Below are 21,321 nucleotides of genomic sequence, written 5' to 3'. Positions count from 1 at the left end.
CTTGCTCCTTCTCTTCTGTGTTTGACAGTGTGATCAGTATATGTCTCGGAGTGGGTTTATTTGGATTTATTCTATTTGGAGTTCGCTGAGCATTTATGATTTGTGTATTTATGTTGTTTAGAAGATTTGGGAAGTTTTCCCCAACAATTTCTTTGAATACTCTTCCTAGACCTTTACCCTTTTCTTCCCCTTCTGGGACACCAATGAGTCTTATATTTGGACGTTTCATATTATCTATCATATCCCTGAGGTCCATTTCGATTTTTTCAATTTTTTTCCCCATTCTTTCTTTTATGCTTTCGTTTTCCATTCTGTCATCTTCCAGGTCACTGATTCGTTGTTCAACTTCCTCTAGTCTTGTACTATGAGTGTCCAGAATCTTTTTAATTTGGTCAACAGTTTCTTTAATTTCCATAAGGTCATCCATTTTTTTATTTAGTCTTGCAATGTCTTCTTTATGCTCTTCTAGGGTCTTCTTGATTTCCTTTGTATCCCATACTATGGTCTCATTGTTGATCTTTAGTTCTTTGAGTAGCTGCTCTAGGTGCTGTGTCTCTTCTGATCTTTTGATTTGGGTGCTTGGGCTTGGGTTATCCATATCGTCTGTTTTTTTCATATGCTTTATAATTTTCTGTTGTTTTTGGCCTCGTGGCATTTGCTGAACTTGATAGGGTTCTTTTAGGATTTGTAGACCAACTGAAGTCCTTATCTCTAATTTATCAGATCTACAGCTTCGTGGTGTACACTTTCTCTAACTAACCAGCAGGTGGCGCCCACGAGCCACCTGTTCTCCACAAGCCAGTTCTCCCCTGCTTAGCCTTTTTGGTGAGTGGGGGAGTGAGTCTTGTGGGGTCCAATTGGTGTACCAAGCTTGCATGTGTAGTTGGTGTTGCCTGCCCTGTATATGGGGCGTGTGTCTGGGCAGTCAGGGAGGTGGGGGTGGCTCTAACAATCAAATCTCCCTGGTGATCCTAGAGTTTTAAGGCTGCTGCAATAGTCTAATCCTTCAGTTCAGTCCTGCCACAGTTTGTCTCTGCCACTGACTCACAAGTCCTTGGTATTGGCGTATGGCTCCTGGGACTTGCCAGTGGGCCCCTCTTCCAGGCCGTGCACCCCCTGGTCCTCTGTTGAGGGATGACTGTGCTATGTCACAGGTGAGTGCCGTCCCCCCAGGGCAGTTCTGGGCTGCTGGGCTGTGTAGGGAGGCTCCCAGTCTGCTGAAATGATGGCTGAATGGGGCTTTGTTAATTCACACTGCTCTACCTTCCCAACTCTGGGACAATCAGCTGAGGTTGCAGGGAAGGCTAATGTCCATGCCCAGTTTTGTGGTGTGTGCCTGTTATCTGAAGCACTTCCGTCACACTGGGTTGTCTGGGGCAGTTCTGGGCTATGGGGCTGGCGATGGGCAGGAGTGTTTCCTGTCCACCAGGATGATGGCTGTGAGCAGACACCCCCCTTTTCTTGGGAAGTTGTGGTGTTTAGTGAATTTTCTCAGCCACTGGATTATTGCGTTTTGTTTCAGAGCTCTCCTAGTTCTGCTCTTGACTTGACCTGCCCAAATTGCAGGTCTTTGAAGCTTTCTGTATTGGGCTTCTTAGACTAATTGTTTTAGAAAAAGAAAAAAGGATTAAAAAAAAAAAAAAAAAGGGCCCTCCTCAGAGATCTAATGGGTTATTGAAATGCTAAGAGACAAAGCAACCAGGGCCATTAAGGAAAGGTCCACAGGGCAGAGAGATCAGCTTTTCTTCGGGATTTGCATATGCGCCTCAGGGCCCAAGCTCAGGACTCAGCTCTGCCCTTCCCCCTTCCACGCTCACCAGAACTCCAAAAATCCTCCGCGTTTATTTTGGAGTTTTTCGTGTTGTTTTTTTTCTATGCCTGTCTCCTCTCTGCTGGGCTGGCTGCTCTCAGATTCTCTGGTGTCTGGTCTCCGTCTATCTATGGTTGGAGTTTGGATCAGCAGAATGAGTTTCCGATAAGGGCTGCCACTGCAGTTCTCCCTTCTCCTTCCCGGAGCTGACAGCCCCTCCTCCCACGGGACTGAGCCTGGCAGGGAGGGGCGCGGGTCCCCTGGCTGCAAAAACTTACAGATTTCGCTGATCTCAGCAGTTCCACGTTTTCATGAGTGTTGTATGAAGTATGCCCAAAGTCAGATTGCTCTGTGGTGTCCAGTCCATGCAGTTCCTGGCTTTCTACCTCCTTTCCTGGAGGAGTAACTAAAACATACAGCTCACCAGTCTGCCATCTTGCCCCGCCTCCTCCCCCTGTAATCTTAAATCATTAATTCTGAACCGTAAGTTTGCTTTTAGCGTTCAATTATAATGGACACCCAATAAGAGAAGAATGCCCCTCAACTTCAACTTGCCTCACTTTTTAATAAGAATAAAATACTTTTTTTCAAAATACAAAATAAGGGAAACATGACAAAGGACTAAGTGAACATAATTCTATTTTTATTACCAAAACATTAAATTTTGACACATTGCTTCATTTGCTTTTTAAAAATCTATTATCTGACTTAAACCTATTCAGCAAAAATGCCAATAAATTATATAAATCATATTGTGGGTCTTTTTAAAACTAGAAACAATGTTTTCTGATAATCAAATCGAGAATGCTAAATGAGTTGCATGAGCTGTTAACTTGCAATTTGTTTTTAGATGTTTAGCTTAAAAACAAAACCAACCATGTGCTAATACACTGTTGCAAAAGTTTCTCAGAAATGCCCCCCACATCACTGTGTATCAGGATCCTTCTGTTTCTTCACTGAGGTACAGCACACAGCTATACTGGGTATCAAGGCACTCATTCTAAACTGTTCTAGCCTGCTCATCTTAGAAATCCCACTGGATGGAAGGCTGATGATATACATTATCCTTCGACCCCTGCTATCTTGCCTTCAAGTGAACCTATTTCTTTAAAAGGAAATAATTAGCTAAGAACTCCAATGGTGAATTTAGAAACAATGATTCCAATTCAATACACATTAAATCAAATATGTTAGTACTTAAAATCACAAATTCTGAAAAGTGAAAATGATAGACAAATACAGAACTTATGTAAACAACAAATGAACTAAGGCAAATAGCATTGCCACCACATGCTCTAAAATGGTATTATTTTTTGGTGTCTGAAACTCTGCAAATTATATTTTGGGAGAGTTCAGATGAATTTAAATAAATAAAAGATATGTGTTCCACATAAAATTAGAGTTTTAGTGTTTTCAACATGGGTGGCATCTTTAAAAAAATACATCGATAGTCTTATTAGTGAATGTTTTCCACTTGCTTTCCAAATCATTATTTTCTGTGACGGCAGACCAAAGCATTGCCTTAAGTCTACGTCTTTGAAATTACAATGTAATCCTCTCATCTCTAGAGATTTTAAAGCTAGATATGATCTTGGTCCTCCCCATCATCTTCATCTTCATCATCCTCATCACCTTGGTCTCCGGATTCAAGTTCATCCTCTTCTTCAACCTTAAGGGAAAATATACATTTAACATTATGAAGATTTATTCACTTCACATTCTAATACATACTCTGTTGATAAATTCCATATTCTAGTAATTAGAATACAAGCCATCTGAGTTTTTTGATTTAATGCTCAAGGCTCTGTGTTGTTTTAAATATGAGAAGAGACACATGGGTTAACTTTTCTGAGGGATGGCACTACCTCACTACACACACATCTGAATCAAACATGGCAAAACGTAATGGCACACTTGGATGATGGCTCTTATTAGCACAGAAGCAATCAAATCAGTTCACTTTCTAGGCATGAAGCCTAAAACAGAACAGACTAAATGTGTTAGAAACTGAACTTAAAACTGTATCTTATGTCAATTCACTGAACACAGTGAAAGCAATGTAGATAATACCATATTTTATCTGACATGTGCCTACCTGTCTATGCCGGTGATACAATCACAGGTATAGACAGGTAGGCACATGTCAATATGCTACATACATACATATATATGTATGCCACATATTCTCCATGCTATATTAAAATAAAAGATATATATTATAAAGAAGCATCATAGTTATCATTTTTAAAAACATTTTAATCTTACTGGATGACCAAGTTCTTTTAGTTTGTTCTTCAGTGAAAATATTTGCTGATCTTGATCGGCCAACAGTACCAAGAGATCATCTTGTTCTTTTTTAGAATCTGTAAGTTTCTCCTCTAGCTTATTTTTCTCGTTTTGTAAAATGGCAATGGTACTGTTAGATGAATCCAGCTGCTCTTTAATAGCAGTTCTTTCCTCAGACAGGGCTTTAATTTCACTCTAGGAAAAGAAGGGGGAAATTTACTAACCTAGAATTGGTATTCACTGTCCTAGGATTTTAAAAAATAGTTTTTCTATGACACATCACTGTATTTGCTCAGTCGAGGAATTTGGGGGTAGGGTTTGGGGGATAGAAGGTCACACAGATAGACACAAATGCACACAAACAGTAACATGAAAATTTATAGACTATCCTTCAAAGATAATTATTTGCCAAAAAAAAGTGTAACATCAAAAAAAAGAACAGTTTAAATTAGCTGCTGCTCAGAAAACCCTAGGAGATAAAACAGTAATATCACCTCAGATAATCAGAGGAGTCAATAAAGACATAAAACACTGTACTGCAGAAGCTTGTTTAGTGTCAGAATTAGAACTCAAAACACAAGTTTTTATATTTGTTTATCCCAACTTCCTAGATACTATTAAACTGGACAGAACAATGAGTTCAAATAAAATCCATGACAATAAACAATATGACCACAATCCAAAAAGCATGATTATACACTATCTTCCTTTTTCCATGACTTTTATTTTTATTAAAGTTACCTCATGCCTTTCTTCATATTATTTATTCTTATGAGTCCAGCACACAATAGGCTTGCAGGATTTAATCTGCCTGGTTCCTTAGCCATATGAAAGCCCACTTGTGACTTGTGTGTTAGACAAAACTATACCCTTATTTTCTTATTGCAATTATATATTTATGCTCAAAAGAAAATTTAAATATTTTTAATGATTTTTACTTTTAAAATATATTCATATACATTCTTATTTACATAGTTGATACTATTATTTGAGATGGCATTAAAAAAACATCTGTGCCATTTTTAGTCATCAAAATAGGAATGGAAATGTAGCAAGGTAAAATTACATGCCATTAGCTTCCTTAATAAAACTAAGTATTTGAGAGATTAAAAGAAATAAAATCAAATTTCCTGGTGCTCATTTGAGAAAATATGTAATATTAAGTTTCACCAAAAACCAACCTTTAATTCTTTAGTCTCTTGCAATAATTCTACATCAGTGCTTTTTGTAGCTGTTACAGTTTCATTCTCTCCTGATACAGGAACTGATTTTGCCTGAAAGTAGAAATTAAAAAAAGAAATTGTGTTTTTTTTTTCAATTAAAAAATCCCAAATAATATATACTCACAAAACGGTGGTTTAATTTTCTATTTTGAAATTTTATTTCCAATAACAGAAAATATAACTCCTTATGCTTGAAAAATGAGTGGAGCAGCATCAAATCCCATCAGAGTATGAAGAAGGTTGGGCTAAATTGCCTAAAGTCTGCCCTGGATAATAATCAAGGCAGACCTAACATAGCTGTATCATAGCAATCAACAAGCAGAGAATGTTTTTCAAAGCCTTTTCCTCATGAAATGCCTGCCAGTTAAGTCTATACTGTCATCCCAGGTAGGTAGGGAAGCTGAGCCATATACCATAAGCGCTATAGGAGGGTCTCCTATGTCATAGTTTTTTCAGTCTTTCCTTGCCCATTTTCTACATGGTTTTTGGAACCACATGTCTGAATTACACATCAGAGCTCACTTACAATTCCACAAATGGCAGAGAAAGAGTTAAAGGACCAGAGTAGCTATAAGTTAAATGTGCACTTCAATCTATAATGCTATTTTCAAAATGGGTTAGAAAATGTTTACAGCGAGACACAGATACACCAGTATTATTAAAATAAAACTGATAGGTTAAGGTAATAAAAAGACATTGGGGTGGGAGATACCAAGATGATTATGGCTGAATATCCTCATACTGCCATTAGGATTTCTCTAACTAGGCATTTAATGTAGTTTTGAGCTTTCTGACACAGGAAAGAAAGAAAAGTCAATGTCATATAAATCTCATTATTTGAAAAAAAAGAAAGCAATTTATTTCATTAAGAAAGATAATTTTTTCTGCTAAATAAATTATAAGGATTTATTCTATGAATCCTGAAATAGGGATGCTGGCAAGGTCTTCAATAGTGTTTATCTAAAATCTAGAAAAGATCTTTGCCAAACAATCATAAATAAAAGGAAAGAGGGTAATGCTGTCTTTTAATCCAGAGAGGCCATTCCTACATGAAGATTTACATTACATAGTTCTCTGGTCCCTTAATTTTTTTTCCCTGAAGCTTTTTATTATGAAATAATGTCAAACTTATACAACATTTGCAAAAATAATACAAACTCCATGCAGAGAATTCCAACACACCCCACTCCCCCCGTTTTAACATTTTGCCACATTTGCTGTATCATTCTATCCATCAATCCATCCATCTACCTATTTATCAATCTATTTTTTGAACATTTGAGAGTTGGTTACATATATCATGCTCACTGAACACTTACTATTTCCATGTACATTTCCTAAGAACAAGGATATTTGCTTATATAACAACTGTAAGCGTGGTTATCAAGTTAAAGAAATTTAACATTGTTTTAAAGTGTGCAGTCTATATTCCAGTTTTTCATATGTCCTAATGATGTTCCTTTTTAAACAAATTAGAACAGTTGTAGGTTTACAGGAAAACCATGCAAAAAAGTACAGTTCCCATACAATCCCCCTTACATACACAGTTTTCCCTATTAACATTTTGCATTAGCATGGTATCTTTGCTTCAATTGATGAAACAATATTATTACAATTACATTATTAACCTAATAGCTTATATTAGAGTTCACTGTTGTTTTAGCTTGCTAAAGCTGACAAAATGCAATACACCAGAAATGGACTGGTTTTTAATAATAGGGATTTACTAGCTTACACGTTTACAGTTCTAAGGTTGAGAAAATGTCCAAATTAAGACATCAACAGGATGATACCTCCTCCCTGAAGACCAGCTACCAGTGATCCTCAGCTTCTCTGTCACATGGCCAGGCACATGGTGAAGTCTGCCAGTTTCTCCCTTCTCTCCCGGTTTCACTGCTTCTAGCTTCTCGCTACAGTGGCTTCCTCTCTGTTTTCGGTGTGTCTTCTCTTTTAGCTGCTGTCTCTCTCAACTTCTCACGGGCACTTTTTTTCTGTGTCTTCTGTCTTTTATCCTCTTATAAAGGACTCCAGTAAGAGGATTAAGACCCACCTGGGACAAGCCTCACTGAAATAACTTAATCAAAAGATCCCACCCATAATAGGTCTACACCCACAGGAATGTATTAGCTCATCCTTCCTAAACATGAGGTTTTCTGGGATGCATACAGCTTCAAACCATCACTACTGTGTTGTACAGTTTTATGCTTTTTTTCTGTTTTGTTTTTTTAAATCTTGGTAACAACATACATACAACCTAAAATTTCCCATTTTAACCACTCTGAAATATACAATTCAGTGGTGTTAATTACATTCACAATGCTGTGCTTTTATCACCACCATCCATTACCAAATGTTTCCATCACTCCAAAGACAGACTCTGTACCCATTAAGCTTAATTCCCCATGTCCTATAACTACCCCAGCCGCTGGTAAACCTAGTTTCTGACTGTGAAATTGCTTACTCTATTCTTTCATTTCAGTGAGATCATACCATATTTATCTTTGTCTGGCTTATTTCATTCAATATGATGGCTGCAAGGTTCATCCATGTTGTTGCATATATCAGAACATCATTCCTTTTTACAGCTGAATAATATTCCATTGTATGGAAATATCACATTTTGTTTATCCATTCAACTGTTAATGGATATTTGGGTTGCTTCCACTTTTTGGCAATTGTAAATAATGTTGCTAAGAGCACTGGAGAGCCAACATCTGTTCAAGTCATTGCTCTCAATTCTTTTGGGGAGGGGGTGGGGCAAGATGGCAGAGTGGTGAGGTGTACGTTTTAGTTACTTCTCCAGGGTAGTAGGTAGAAAGCCAGGAACTGCGTGGACTGGACACCGCACAGCAATTTGACTTTGGGCATACTTCATACAACACTCATGAACATGTGGAACTGCTGAGATCAGCGAAATCTGTAAGTTTTTGCAGCCAGGGGACACTGCGTCCCTCCCTGCCAGGCTCAGTCCCGTGGGAGGAGGGGCTGTCAGCACTGGGAATGAGGAGGGAGAACTGCAGTTGCGGCTCTTATCGGAAACTCATTCTACAGATCCAGACTCCAATCATAGACTGAGACCAGACATTGAAGAATCCAGGAGCAGCCAGCCTGGCGGAGAGGGAATAGGGATAGCAAAAACAGCAAGAAAAACCCAAAAATAAAAGCAGAGGCTTTCTGGAGTTCTCAGGCAGTCAGGCTCATATGCAAATCCAGAAGAAAAACCTGTTTCTCTGCCCCCCTGGACAGTTCCTTAATGGCCCTAATTGCCTTGTCTCTTAGCATTTCAATAACCCATCAGATCTGTGAGGAGGGCCTTTCCCTTTCTTTTTCTAAAACAATTACTCTAAGAAGCCCAATACAAAAAGCCTCAAAGACTTGCAATTTGGGCAAGTCAAGACAAGAGCAGAACTAAGAGAGCTCTGAGACACAGTAAGTCCAGTGGCTGAGCAAATTCACTAAACACCACAACTTCCTAAGAAAAGGGGGGTGTCCTCTCACAGCCATCTTCCCGGTGGACAGGGAACACTCCTGCCTGTTGCCGGCCCTACAGCCCAGAGTTGTCTCAGATAACCCAGTGTGATGGAAAGTGCTTCCAATAACACGCTGACACCACAAAATCAGGCATGGAAATTAGCCTTCCCTGCACCCTCAGCTGATTGTCCCAGAGTTGGGAAGGTGGAGCAGTGTGAATTAACACGCCCTATTCAGCCATCATTTCAGCAGACTGGGAGCCTCCCTACACAGCCCTGCAGCCCAGAACTGCCCTGGGGGGATGGTGCTCACCTGTGACATAGCACAGTCATCCCTCAACAGAGGACCAGGGGGTGCACGTCCTGGAAGAGGAACCCACTCGCAAGTCTCAGGGGCCATATGCCAATACCAAGGACTTGTGGGTCAGCTGCAGAGACAAACTGTGGCAGGACTGAACTGAAGGATCAGACTATTGCAGCAGCGTTAAATCTCCAGGAACACCAGGGAGATTTGATTGTTAGAGCCACCCCCCTCCCTGACTGCCCAGACACACGCCCCATATACAGGGCAGGCAACACCAACTACACACGCAAGCTTGGTACACCAATCGGACCCCACAAGACTCACACCCCCAGTCACCACAAAGACAAAGAACTGGCTTGAGGGGAATAGGTGGCTTGCGGATGCCACCTGCTGGCTAGTTAGAGAAAGTGTACTCCATGAAGCTGTAGATCTCACAAATTAGAGATAAGGGTTTTAATCGGTGTATGAATCCTAAAAGAACCTTATCAAGTTAAGCAAATGCCAAGAAGCCAAAAACAACAGAAAATTTTAAAGCCTATGAAAAAACTGGGCGATATGGCTAACCCAAGCCTAAGCACCCAAATCAAAAGATAAGAGGAGACACAGTACTTGGAGCAATTAATCAAAGAACTAAAGATGAACAACAAGACCATGGCACAGGATATAAAGGATATCAAGAAAAGCATGGCACAGGATATAAAGGACATCAAGACCCTAGAAGAGCATAAAGAAGAAATTGCAAGAGTAAATAAAAAAATAGATGATCTTATGGAAATTAAAGCAACTGCTGACCAAATTAAAAAGATTCTTGATACTCATAGTACAAGACTAGAGGAAGTTGAACAACGAATCAGTGACCTCGAAGATGACAGAACAGAAAATGAAAGAACGAAAGAAAAGAATGGGGAAAAAAATTAAAAAAAATTGAAATGGACCTCAGGGATATGTTAGATAATATAAAATGTCCGAATATAAGACTCATTGGTGTTCCAGAAGGAGAAGAGAAGGGTAAAGGTCTAGGAAGAGTATTCAAAGAAATTGTTGGGGAAAACTTCCCAAATCTTCTAAACACCATAAATACGCAAATCATAAATGCCCAGCGAACTCCAAATAGAATAAATCCAAATAAACCCATTCCGAGACATATTCTGATCACACTATCAAATACAGAAGAGAAGGAGCAAGTTCTGAAAGCAGCAAGAGAAAAGAAATTCACCACATACAAAGGAAACAGCATAAGACCAAGTAGTGACTACTCAGCAGCCACCACGGAGGCAAGAAGGCAGTGGCATGACATATTTAAAATTCTGAGTGAGAAAAATTGCCAACCAAGAATTCTTTATCCAGCAAAGCTCTCCTTCAAATGTGAGGGAGAACTTAAATTTTTCACAGACAAACAAATGCTGAGAGAATTTGGCAACAAGAGACCTGCCCTACTGAAGATACTAAAGGGAGCCCTACAGACAGAGAAACAAAGAAAGGACAGAGAGACTTGGAGAAAGGTTCAGTACTAAAGAGATTCAGTATGGGTACATTAAAGGACATTAAGAGAGAGAGGGAAAAAATACATATGACAAACATAAACCAAAGGATAAGATAGCTGATTCAAGAAATGCCTTCACGATTACAACACTGAATGTAAATGGATTAAACTCCCCAATTAAAAGATATCGAGTCACAGAATGGATAAAAGAAAAACGAACCATCAATATGTTGCATACAAGAGACTCATCTTAGACACAGGGACACAAAGAAATTGAAAGTGAAAGGATGGAAAAAAATATTTCACGCAAGCTACAGCCAAAAGAAAGCAGGAGTAGCAATATTAATCTAAGATAAAATAGACTTTAAATGCAACGATGTTATGAGAGACAAAGAAGGCCACTACATACTAATAAAAGGGGCAATTCAACAAGAAGAAGTAACAATCATAAATGTTTATGTACCCAATCAAGGTGCCACAAAATACATGAGAGAAACACTGACAAAACTGAAGGAAGCAATTGATGTTTCCACAATAATTGTGGGAGACTTCAACACATCACTCTCTCCTATAGATAGATCAACCAGACAGAAGACCAATAAGGAAATTGAAAACCTAAACAATCTGATAAATGAATTAGATTTAACAGACACATACAGGACATTACATCCCAAATCACCAGGATACACATACTTTTCTAGTGCTCATGGAACTTTCTCCAGAATAGATCATATGCTGGGACATAAAAAAGCCCCAATAAATTTAAAAAAATTGAAATTATTCAAAGCACATTCTCTGACTACAATGGAATACAATTAGAAGTCAATAACCATCAGAGACTTAGAAAATTCACAAATACCTGGAGGTTAAACAACACGCTCCTAAATAATCAGTGGGTCAAAGAAGAAACAGCAAGAGAAACTGCTAAATATATAGAGATGAATGAAAATGAGAACACAACATACCAAAACCTATGGGATGCAGCAAAAGCAGTGCTAAGGGGGAAATTTATAGCACTAAACGCATATATTAAAAAGGAAGAAAGAGCCAAAATCAAAGAACTAATGGATCAACTGAAGAAGCTAGAAAATGAACAGCAAACCAATCCTAAACCAAGTAGAAGAAAAGAAATAACAAGGATTAAAGCAGAAATAAATGACATAGAGAACAAAAAAACAATAGAGAGGATAAATATCACCAAAAGTTGGTTCTTTGAGAAGATCAACAAGATTGACAAGCCCCTAGCTAGACTGACAAAATCAAAAAGAGAGAAGACCCATATAAACAAAATAATGAATGAAAAAGGTGACATAACTGCAGATCCTGAAGAAATTAAAAAAATTATAAGAGGATACTATGAATAGTAGGCAGCCTCCTGGGTATGAAATGTTATCTCATTGTGATTTTGATTTGCATTTCCCTATGGCTAATGATGCTGAGCATCTCTTCATGTGCTTATTGGCTGCTTGCACATCTTCTTTGGAGAAATGTTTATTCAAGTCTTTTGCCCATTTTAAAATTGGGTTAACTTTGTGTTGCTCAGTTGTAGGAGTTCTTTATAAATTCTGAATATTAAACTCTTATTGGATAAGTGGTTTCCAAACATTTTCTCCCATTCTGTAGGCTTCCTTTATACTCAATGGTGAGAGACTGAAAGCCTTCCCTCAATTCTTTTGGGTATATACCTAAAAGTAGGATTGCAGGGTCATATGGTAATTCTATTCTTAACTTTCTGAGGAACAATCAAATTATTTTCCACAGTGGCAACATGATTTTACATTCTCACTAACAATAAACAAGTGTTCCTATTTCTCCACATCCTCCCCAACACTTGTAATTTTCCATTAAAAAAATAGTATCCTCTTATATAATCAGGAGTCCTGATTTATGTTAAATAACTTTTCTGTATCAAGTGAGATAATGTGAGTTTTTTTCTTTGTTCTATCATGTGGTACATGACATTAGTTGATTTTATGTTGAACCATTATTGCATTCCTAGGATAAATCCCACCTGATCATGGTGTATAGATTTTTTAATGTGTTGCTAGATTAGGTTTGCTAGTATTTTTATTGAGGAGTTTTGCATCCATATTGTTAAGGGATACTGCTCTGTAATTTTCTTTCCTTCTGGTATCTCTTTCTGGGTTTGGTATTAGGGTGATGCTGGCTTCACAGAATCAGGAGATAGTGTTCTCTTCTGTTCAATTTTTGGAAGAGTCTGAGAAGGACTGGTGTTAATTCTTTCAGTACTGCCTACCGTCATATTTATTTGATTTTTTGTAGTTACACATTTTAAGTCCCTTCTCATTTCCTTTTGGGTATATTTATTCAGATATTTTCCTTGTGGTTACAAAAGGGCTTAAATTTAACATCCTAAATCTATAACAATCATATTTGATTTGATACCAATTTAACTTCAATAGTATACACAAACTATGCTCTTATACCACTCTGCCCCCCAATCACTTTGTTTACTTGTTACAAATTATATCTTTATGCATTTTGTGTATGTTATAAATTTATCATTACTTTTTATGCACCTACATTTCAGAATCTCTAAGAAGTAAAAAATGAAGTTATATGCCAAAAATAAAATAGTTCTGACATTTATAATTACCCATGTGGTTACCTTTACTGGAGATCTTTATTTCTTTATTCCAATTTGGTTTATTGCCCAGTGTCCTTTCCTTTCAATACAAAGAACTCCCTTTAGCATTATTTGTAAGGCTGGTCTAGTGGTGACGAACTCCCTCAGCTTTTGTTTATCTGGGAATATCTGAATCTCTCTCACAGTTTTGAAGGAAAGTCTTCACTGGATATAAAATTCTTGGTTGGCAATTATTTTCTTTCAACACATTAAATATGTCATTCCATTGCCTCCTTATCTCCAGTGTTTCTGATGAGAAATTGACATTTAATCTTCTTGGGGCTCCTTTGCATATAACACATTGCTTTTCTCTTGCAACTCTTAATTCCCTCTTTGTTGCTGACATTTAACAGTTTGATAGTAATGTGTCTGGGTGAGGTTCTCTTCACGTTTATCCTGTTTGGGGCCCAGTGGGCTTCTTGGCTGTGTATATTCACGTCTTTTGTTAAATTTGGAAAGTTTTCAAGCATTATTTCTTTGTCCTTTCGAACCCTATGTTCTGGTTTGCTACTGCTGCCATTATGCAAAATAACAAAAATGGACTGCCTTTCATAAAGCTTTATTTGGCTACAAATTTACAGTTCTATGGCCATAAAAGTGTCCAAACTAAGGCATCAACAAGAGAATATCTTCACTAAAGAGAGGCTGATGGCATCCGAAACACCCACTCTTAGCTTCTCCAGGGCAAACTCTGGGCCTCATCTTTTAGCTTAGCATCTCCAAATGTCCTTCTGTCTGCATCTCCAAGCATCTCCAAGCATCAGCAAGTGTCTGGGCCTGTGTTGGCTCTTGTTCAAGGACTCCAGTAAAATAATCAAGATCCACTCTGAATGGGCAGGCTCACACCTCCATGGAAATAATCTAATCAAAAGTATCACCTACAGCTGGGTGAGTCACATCTCCATGGAAATAACCTAATCCAAATATCCCACAAGATTGGATTAAAACATGGCTTTTGGGGGTACATAATATATCCAAACTGGCACACCCTATCTCTCTTCTTCCAGGACTCCCATCATGCATATACTGGTATGCTTGATGGTGTCCCACAGGTCTCTCATGCTCTGTTCACTTTTCTTCAGTGTTTTCTCTTTCTATTTATCAGACTGGATGCTTTCAGTTGTCTTAATTTCAAATTCACTGATTCTTTCTTCTGGCAGCTACAATCTGCTATTGGACCTCTCAATGGAATTTTAAATTTGTTACTGTGGTCTTCAGTTCTGTTAGCTTCCTTTTCAAAATCTCCATCTCTCTACCGATATTCTTTTTGTTTTCATATTGTCTTCTTGATTTCCTTTAGTTCTTTCTCTGCGTCTTCCTTTAGCTCTTTAAGTGTCTTTAGGAGCATTTTTTAAAAGTATGGTGTGCAATAGGTCTAGACCTCCTCACTGATGGTTGCTTTAATCTCCTTTGCCTAGGACATTGCTTCCTGTTTCTTTGTATGCTTTGAAATCTTTGGTTGAAACCCGGCTTTTCTTTTAACATTTTTTATTGTGAAATATAACATATATACAGTACAGTGATAACTTTCAAAGTACAATTTAACAAGTTATTAGCAAATTTCAAAGAATGGTACAGGTTACAGTGCCACAATTTTAGTTATTTCCTTATTGTGCAATATAACATGATAATTTTCAAAGTATGATTTAATAAGTAGTTATATAGGTAATTTCACAAAATGTTATTGATTACAGTTCCACAGTTTCAGTTATTTCCTCATTGGGAAATGTAACATATATTCTGAAAGGTGAATATATGAGTATAACGAGTAGCTACAAAGCAAATTTCAAAGAATGTTATGGGTTACAGTTCCACCATTTCAGTTCTCTCCTTCTAGCTATTCTAATACCCTAGCATCTAAAAAAAAAAATTTATATGAAGATTCAGTATTCATAATCCTTTGTTGAATCCTTTCTTGTCTGTTGCTACCCCTTCCTCTCATTTAATCAATTTCTTAATCTTCAGCGATGTCCAAACAGTGACCACTTTAACTTGTTCATATTGAAAAGAGGTGTTGATATTATGGGGAAGGGGGCTGTATCTGGGAGATGTTCTTGAAGAGGCTATTGCCTCTGGGTTTGGGTACTTATCTGGCATAGGAACTCGGGAGGATTTAAGTTTCTGAAAAATAAACCTGAAACCAGGATATTTTGATATTTTAACATGTTATCACTGCAATTTAGACTCTGGGTTGTCTGTTCCTTAAAGCTTGCATCCAGCTAGTGTGGTGACAAGCTTTCTTTGTAATCCAAGAGCTAAAAAAAAAAAAAGAAAAAGGAAAGAAAAAAAAGTCTGACTTTTCCAGTCTTTGCAGATTGGCCTGGGGGAGTGCTGTCCTTCAGGGCTTATCCATACAATGAGTTTAGAGAATAACTCAAGGCAAAAGCGTAGTGTCCTCCCTGGTCCTTTCTGTGCATGCATCTTGTCCTGGGCATGCATGCATAGCTCTAGATATTGCCCTGCTTACATGGATCTGAATGTCCCCTTTCCTAGGGAAGAGCTTTTTGTCACATTCCCAGGCACTGCACTGAATATCCCAGACCCAGCAAACCTCTGTCTCAGGTAGCTGTGCTTTGAGTGTTCTTCTACAGAGTTCTGTAGGAGAACTCTGTGAGCTGCCTTCTACACTCATGGCAAGTTCTGGGAGGGCAACTCTGAGATGAATGACTTGGTTTGGCACCTCAGACTGCCACCAGAAAGACTGGCCCAAACATACATGCTCCCAATATTGCACAAGTGTTACTCTGCTCACTCCAGAATGAGGGGACACAACCTACACTGGGAGCGTGGGCCAGTCTGTGCCGAGCTGCTGAGGGGACAGGGGTGGGGCCAGCCAAGGGTGCCACAATAACCTACTATTTCTTTTTGCTTTTTTCTTGATTCAGCACTTGCCCTGTTGCTGCAATCCTTTATTTTCTGGAGCTTTGAGAAAGATGTTTCTGTCAGTTTTTGCTGGTTGTTCAAAATTTCTGAGGGGGGTTGGTGGGGTGGGGTGTTGGAGGTTCTCACTCCACCATCTTGATTGGGGTGGGGACCCCTAATTTTTTGATGGCACACTCTTTACAGACAAAATAAAATTGTCCATGTACTTCCAATACAGTTTTATTTATAAATTACATACACAGAACTACTCCAATAGAATATTATGTATGTTGCAAAACACATCCATAAAAATAGAAATTGTAAAGGTTGATAAAAATAAATTGGAGGCTATAATATTGTTTCCCATCCCCAAAGAACTGCCTTTACCCCATACTTTGAAGATTACTCTCCCTCTAATCTGGTGACAATGATCAGATTAGAAAACTTAGACAAATGGAAAGTCAGCTCTCTTTTAAGATTATCCTTCTCAAATATCAACTGCCTCAATTTAGGCATCTCTTGATTACCATATCTAAGAGACTTGCTCATCTCCAATAGTCATTCCATCTCATTGCTATACTTAAATTATTTCCAAGGAAGTCTTTATCTGAAATTATTTGCCCATCAATTTACTGTTTTTTCCCTTGTTTGTCTAATTTGTCATAGTCTCAGCACCTAGAACAGTATCTTGTACAGAGAAGGCACCCATTATAAATTTGTCGAATGAACAAATAAATTAATTAATGAACAAACCAGACTTTTTTAAGGAGAGCTATGAAAACTAACTATAACTATTCACAGTCATTCAGTAAAGGGAGCTCCGTAAAAACCAGAACAATACTTGAGAAAATTGGTATTTTATTAAGGGAATTAAGGAGCTTGAGTTTTTTCTTGCTTCAACTATCATCAATTTCTATCAAAAGGAATTTATGAGGGCAGAACAAATTATTTCCTTAAAACCTGCACACCGCATCTATTCTACATCTTAAAGTATCCATTTGATATTCCAAATTCTATCTCACAGGGTATGGAAGTGACAAAAATGACCTTGAAATATTTTTGGTCAAGTAGGCCTATTATAAAATAATTTCAGCATAACTCCCTTCTGGCATCTGATTTTGAATATGATGAACTCCCAAGGGTTTCACCAGGATTATTTTGCTGCAGAAGGAACCACTGATAACTGAATAAACTGACCTGGTAAATCTTTTACTACAACCTGAATGAACAGCACACTCGCTGGTGAGTAATCTGAAGGGAAGATGCTTGCTGGCAAATTTGCTTTTTTTCATAGTGACTCAGAGATAATACTAAGCTAACCCTGTATTTACTACCTTTCAGGAGAAAAAAGAGAAATAACTTACAAATGCTTCTGTTTTCTGTAACAGCTCCTGCTTTTCTGTCTGTAGTTTGGTGATCTCTGTAGATTGTGAGTTTAACTGAGACTTCAATGTTGCCAGTTCCTAAGAGACAAAAATTGCTGAGTTACAACATTAAATAGCATTAATTTCATCAAGAAAATGTCTATGTACAAGAAGAAATTAAAGATTTCTTTCCCTCTTATATCCCAACTTCCAAGTTTTAAAATCTAAACAATAAAGAATTATCCTTGGAACTTTGGGTTCAACATGGAGTTACACGTTCATTTACCTCTGCTGTCTCCCAATATCCCATGTAAACAATCATAAAGGGAAACAGACAGACACACAGAAAAAAAAAGGAAAGAGAGAGAGAGAGAGAGAAGAAGACAGAAAGAAATTCACAAGGATAAAAAGAACAAGAAAAAAGAAAAGAGCAATAAAATTGGGGAATTTCAGAAAGCACTTGACAATGATAATTGACTCAGTAGACCTGTGAAAGCTGATACCTAAGCTGACAGAGATAGCCAAGCTGCTACCTGACTGACAATGCAAACCTGCAAAAGGCTTGGGAACTGGCAATACCAGATACCTCTGGGAACATGGATACAGATGGGGCTAAAAATAGGAGAGCTCACTGAATGTCTTTTTAACATACAGACCCTCCCAATCCCTGTCCCAATCTCACGCATCAGGCAATTGTTCATCCTCTCCTGGCTGAAGACTAGAGGCTACCAAGCATAGCTGAAAGCGGTAGTGCTGTCATGAAAATGGGGAAATTAATTGAAAGTTTATATTATTAATGTTAAAATTTCCGATCTTCTTCCCCCCTAGTAAAAGAAAAGCAATTATAGCAGTGGTTCTCAACCAGAGGATGTTTCTCTCCCCCATCTCCAGGGATATCTGCAATGTCTAGAGAAATTTTTGGTTGTTACAACCTGGGTAGAGGTCAGAGATGATGCTGAACATTCTATAATGCCCAAGAGATCCTCTCCACAACAAAGAATTTCTAGCCAAAATGATCAACAATGCTGAGGCTGAAAAACCCTGAATTATAGTATACTACATGGCTTGGCTTTGCGTTATCATTTACATGGTCAAAAAGAATTGCTTAACAAGACTTGCTTAACTAAGTGCAAGCATAACTGATTAAAAAAAAACAATTAATTATGATGCCTATTTTGGTAAGATGAGAAGTATGAATCTGTGTATACATGTGTCCATGCATGTATGGTAGGAAGAGATAGTAAATATGAGATAAAGGCCTGGAGCTGTAGAGAAAAATACAAAAGCAACAGCAGAAATGTTAAAAAAGTGTTACTCCTGGGGACTGGTGTGTGGGGGAGGCAGTCATTCAGAGAACTGTTGCTTTCTTTAACAAGTCTTATAGAATGATTTTATTCTTTCAAGTTATGGGCAAGTGTAACTCATAAAAATAAAAAATATTCTAATAAATATTCTCATATTTTAGTAATGACTATGTTCACAGATAATTCACAGTATGATTGATGTGTATCTTATAAATTAAATATATTGCCTATAGCAGATGCACCTTAAGATGAATACAGGCAAAATAACCTCATTGAGTCCAAACTGATTAACAGTTCATATTAAGCTATACTAACATCTCTGAAAGAGTATTACAGGGTTGTCACTCAGTCGTGTGTTATCTAACATTTTTATCAACCACTTGGATAAAGATATAGCTGTAATATTTATAAATTTGCCGTTGATACAAACGCTGAAAAGTATGCTGTGCAATAGAATAAAATTTTTTTCAGATCCTGATTTTTAGATTGTTGTCCCAAACTGTTTAATTTTCTTAAGAGAACCACCTTTAAAGAGTGACTACACTATGCAAAAAAGGGTTAGAGTATTAACTAAGAGCAAATATAATCTTAGCCCACTTTCACGGGTATGCATTATCTAGAACTAGAGGAATTAATCCCACAAGTTCTGGATATTACTCTTAGAAGGTTAGCAAAGATAACAAAGGGTCTAAAATCTCATATGTAGAAAACCAGAGTAAAATAGTGGTTCACAGCCAGAAGAAAGTAATCTAGTGAACATAAGGAAAGTCTTCAAATTTGAAGGGCTGTCTTGTGGAAGGACTTGACTTCCATAGGGCACAATAGAAAGACTGGATTCAGACCTGGTTTCAAAGGTAATCCTGGGTATTGTATCCTATAGGTAGACTAATAATACTGAAAGTGCTCACAGTGCTTGAGTATTAGAGGCCTGCAGCAATGTTGGTGATGTAGCTCTGAGCACAGAATAGGAGAAACACATGAAAGTTAGGAGCAAGATTTCAGTTCAAAATAAGGAAGAATGCTTTTTAATAAAAAAGCCTTGGCCAAAATCTGAATGGCTAAGGCAATCCATAAAGGATTGTAGAAAAGATTCCTACAACGGATGGAGGGGATGATTGCTTAGGTCTCTTAGTGATTCCAATAGAAAACACATGTTGATCCAAAGGATTATTTATAGAACATTTTTCTAAAAGCCTGGTTTTAAGAGCAACCATTTTAAATGCACAGCTTGATGAGTTTTGATAAAGGTATACTCCTATCTAACCATCCCGATCAAGATATAGAACATTTTCATCACCCAAAAGTTTTCTTGTGTCTTTAAGCTATCTCCCCCAGCAGCACTTTCTAATCTGACTTAAGTATGAAATATTTTGAGATATAAATCACATACTGTGTTGTTCACACTTTTAAAGTGTACAATCCAGTGATTTTTAGTAATTCCCAAGGTTGTTTATTGATCACCATCACCTAAATTCTAGAACAGTTTCATCACCCCTAAAATAAACTACATACCTGTTCCGGTTTGCTAATGCTGCTATTAAAAAAAAATACCAGAAATGGATTGGCTTTTATAAAGGGGGTTTATTAGGTTACAAAGTTACAGTCCTAAGTCCATAAAAGTGTCCAAACAAAGGTGTCAACTATAGGGTACGTTCACCGAAGAACGCCAATGGCATCTGGAAAACTCTGTTAGATTGGAAGGCACAGGCATGTGGCTGGGGTCTGCTCCAGGGTTCTGGTTTCAAAATGGCTTTCTCCCAGGACGTTCCTCTCTAGGCTAGGGGTGTTCTCTTAGTTTCTCCCAGGCAAACTCTGGGCTAGCAGAAGTCTGCTTTCAACGGCCATTTCCAAAATGTCTCTCTTGGCTGCTCTGAGGTCCTTCTGTTTGTGAGCTCTTTCATAGGAACCCAATGATTAAATCAAGATCCATGCTGAATGGGTGGGGCACACCTCCACAGAAATAATCTAATCAACTGTTTCACCCATGACTGATTGAGTCACACCTCCATGGAAACACTCGATCAAAGGATTCCAACCTAATCAACACTAATATGTCTGCCCCCACAAAACTGCATGGAACATGGCATTTTGGGTGACACAATACATCCAAACCAGCACAATACCTAATAGTAATCACTTCCCATCCTCCTACTCTGACCCCAGAGACCACTAATCTACTTTGTGTCTCTATAGATTTGTCTATTTTGGACATTTCATATAACTGGAATCATACAGTATGTGGCCTTTTGTGTCTGACTTCTTTCATTTAGTATAATATTTCAAGGTTCATACATATTGTAGCGTGTATCAGTACTTCATTCCTTTTTATAGCTGAATAATATTCCATTTTATGGAAATACTCATTTATATTAAGCCATTCATCAGCTGATGAACATTTGGGTTATTTCTACTTTTTGGCTATTATAAATAATGCTATGAACATGTGTGTAAGTTTTTGTGTAGACTTACATTTTCAATTTTCTTGGGTATATAGCCAGAAGTACAATTGCTGAGTCAGATGGTAACTCTCTGAGGAATTGCCAGACTGTTTCCCAAAGTGGCTGCACC

General features: G+C 37.8%; 1 protein-coding gene across 4 annotated transcripts in view; it reads right to left on the bottom strand.

The window, feature by feature from the left end:
- Positions 1-2,432: 2,432 nt before the first annotated feature.
- The window catches only part of USO1 (USO1 vesicle transport factor), a 121,389-nt gene continuing 102,500 nt past the window's right edge, over positions 2,433-21,321 (bottom strand). For all 4 annotated transcript variants that reach the window (XM_037829999.1, XM_037830000.1, XM_037830001.1 and 1 more), the window contains 4 exons: positions 17,450-17,548; positions 5,278-5,370; positions 4,076-4,291; positions 2,433-3,479 (listed from right to left, as the gene is read on the bottom strand). In XM_037829999.1, coding sequence (XP_037685927.1) covers positions 3,390-3,479; positions 4,076-4,291; positions 5,278-5,370; positions 17,450-17,548 — 498 coding nt within the window. In that variant the 3' untranslated portion in view covers positions 2,433-3,389. The remainder of the gene's footprint in view (positions 3,480-4,075; positions 4,292-5,277; positions 5,371-17,449; positions 17,549-21,321) is intronic.

The sequence above is a fragment of the Choloepus didactylus genome, chromosome 3 (assembly GCF_015220235.1).
Source record: "Choloepus didactylus isolate mChoDid1 chromosome 3, mChoDid1.pri, whole genome shotgun sequence".
Classification (NCBI taxonomy): Eukaryota; Metazoa; Chordata; class Mammalia; order Pilosa; family Megalonychidae; genus Choloepus; species Choloepus didactylus.
Note: the sequence above shows the minus strand (reverse complement) of the source record. Positions and strands in the feature narration are given on the sequence as shown.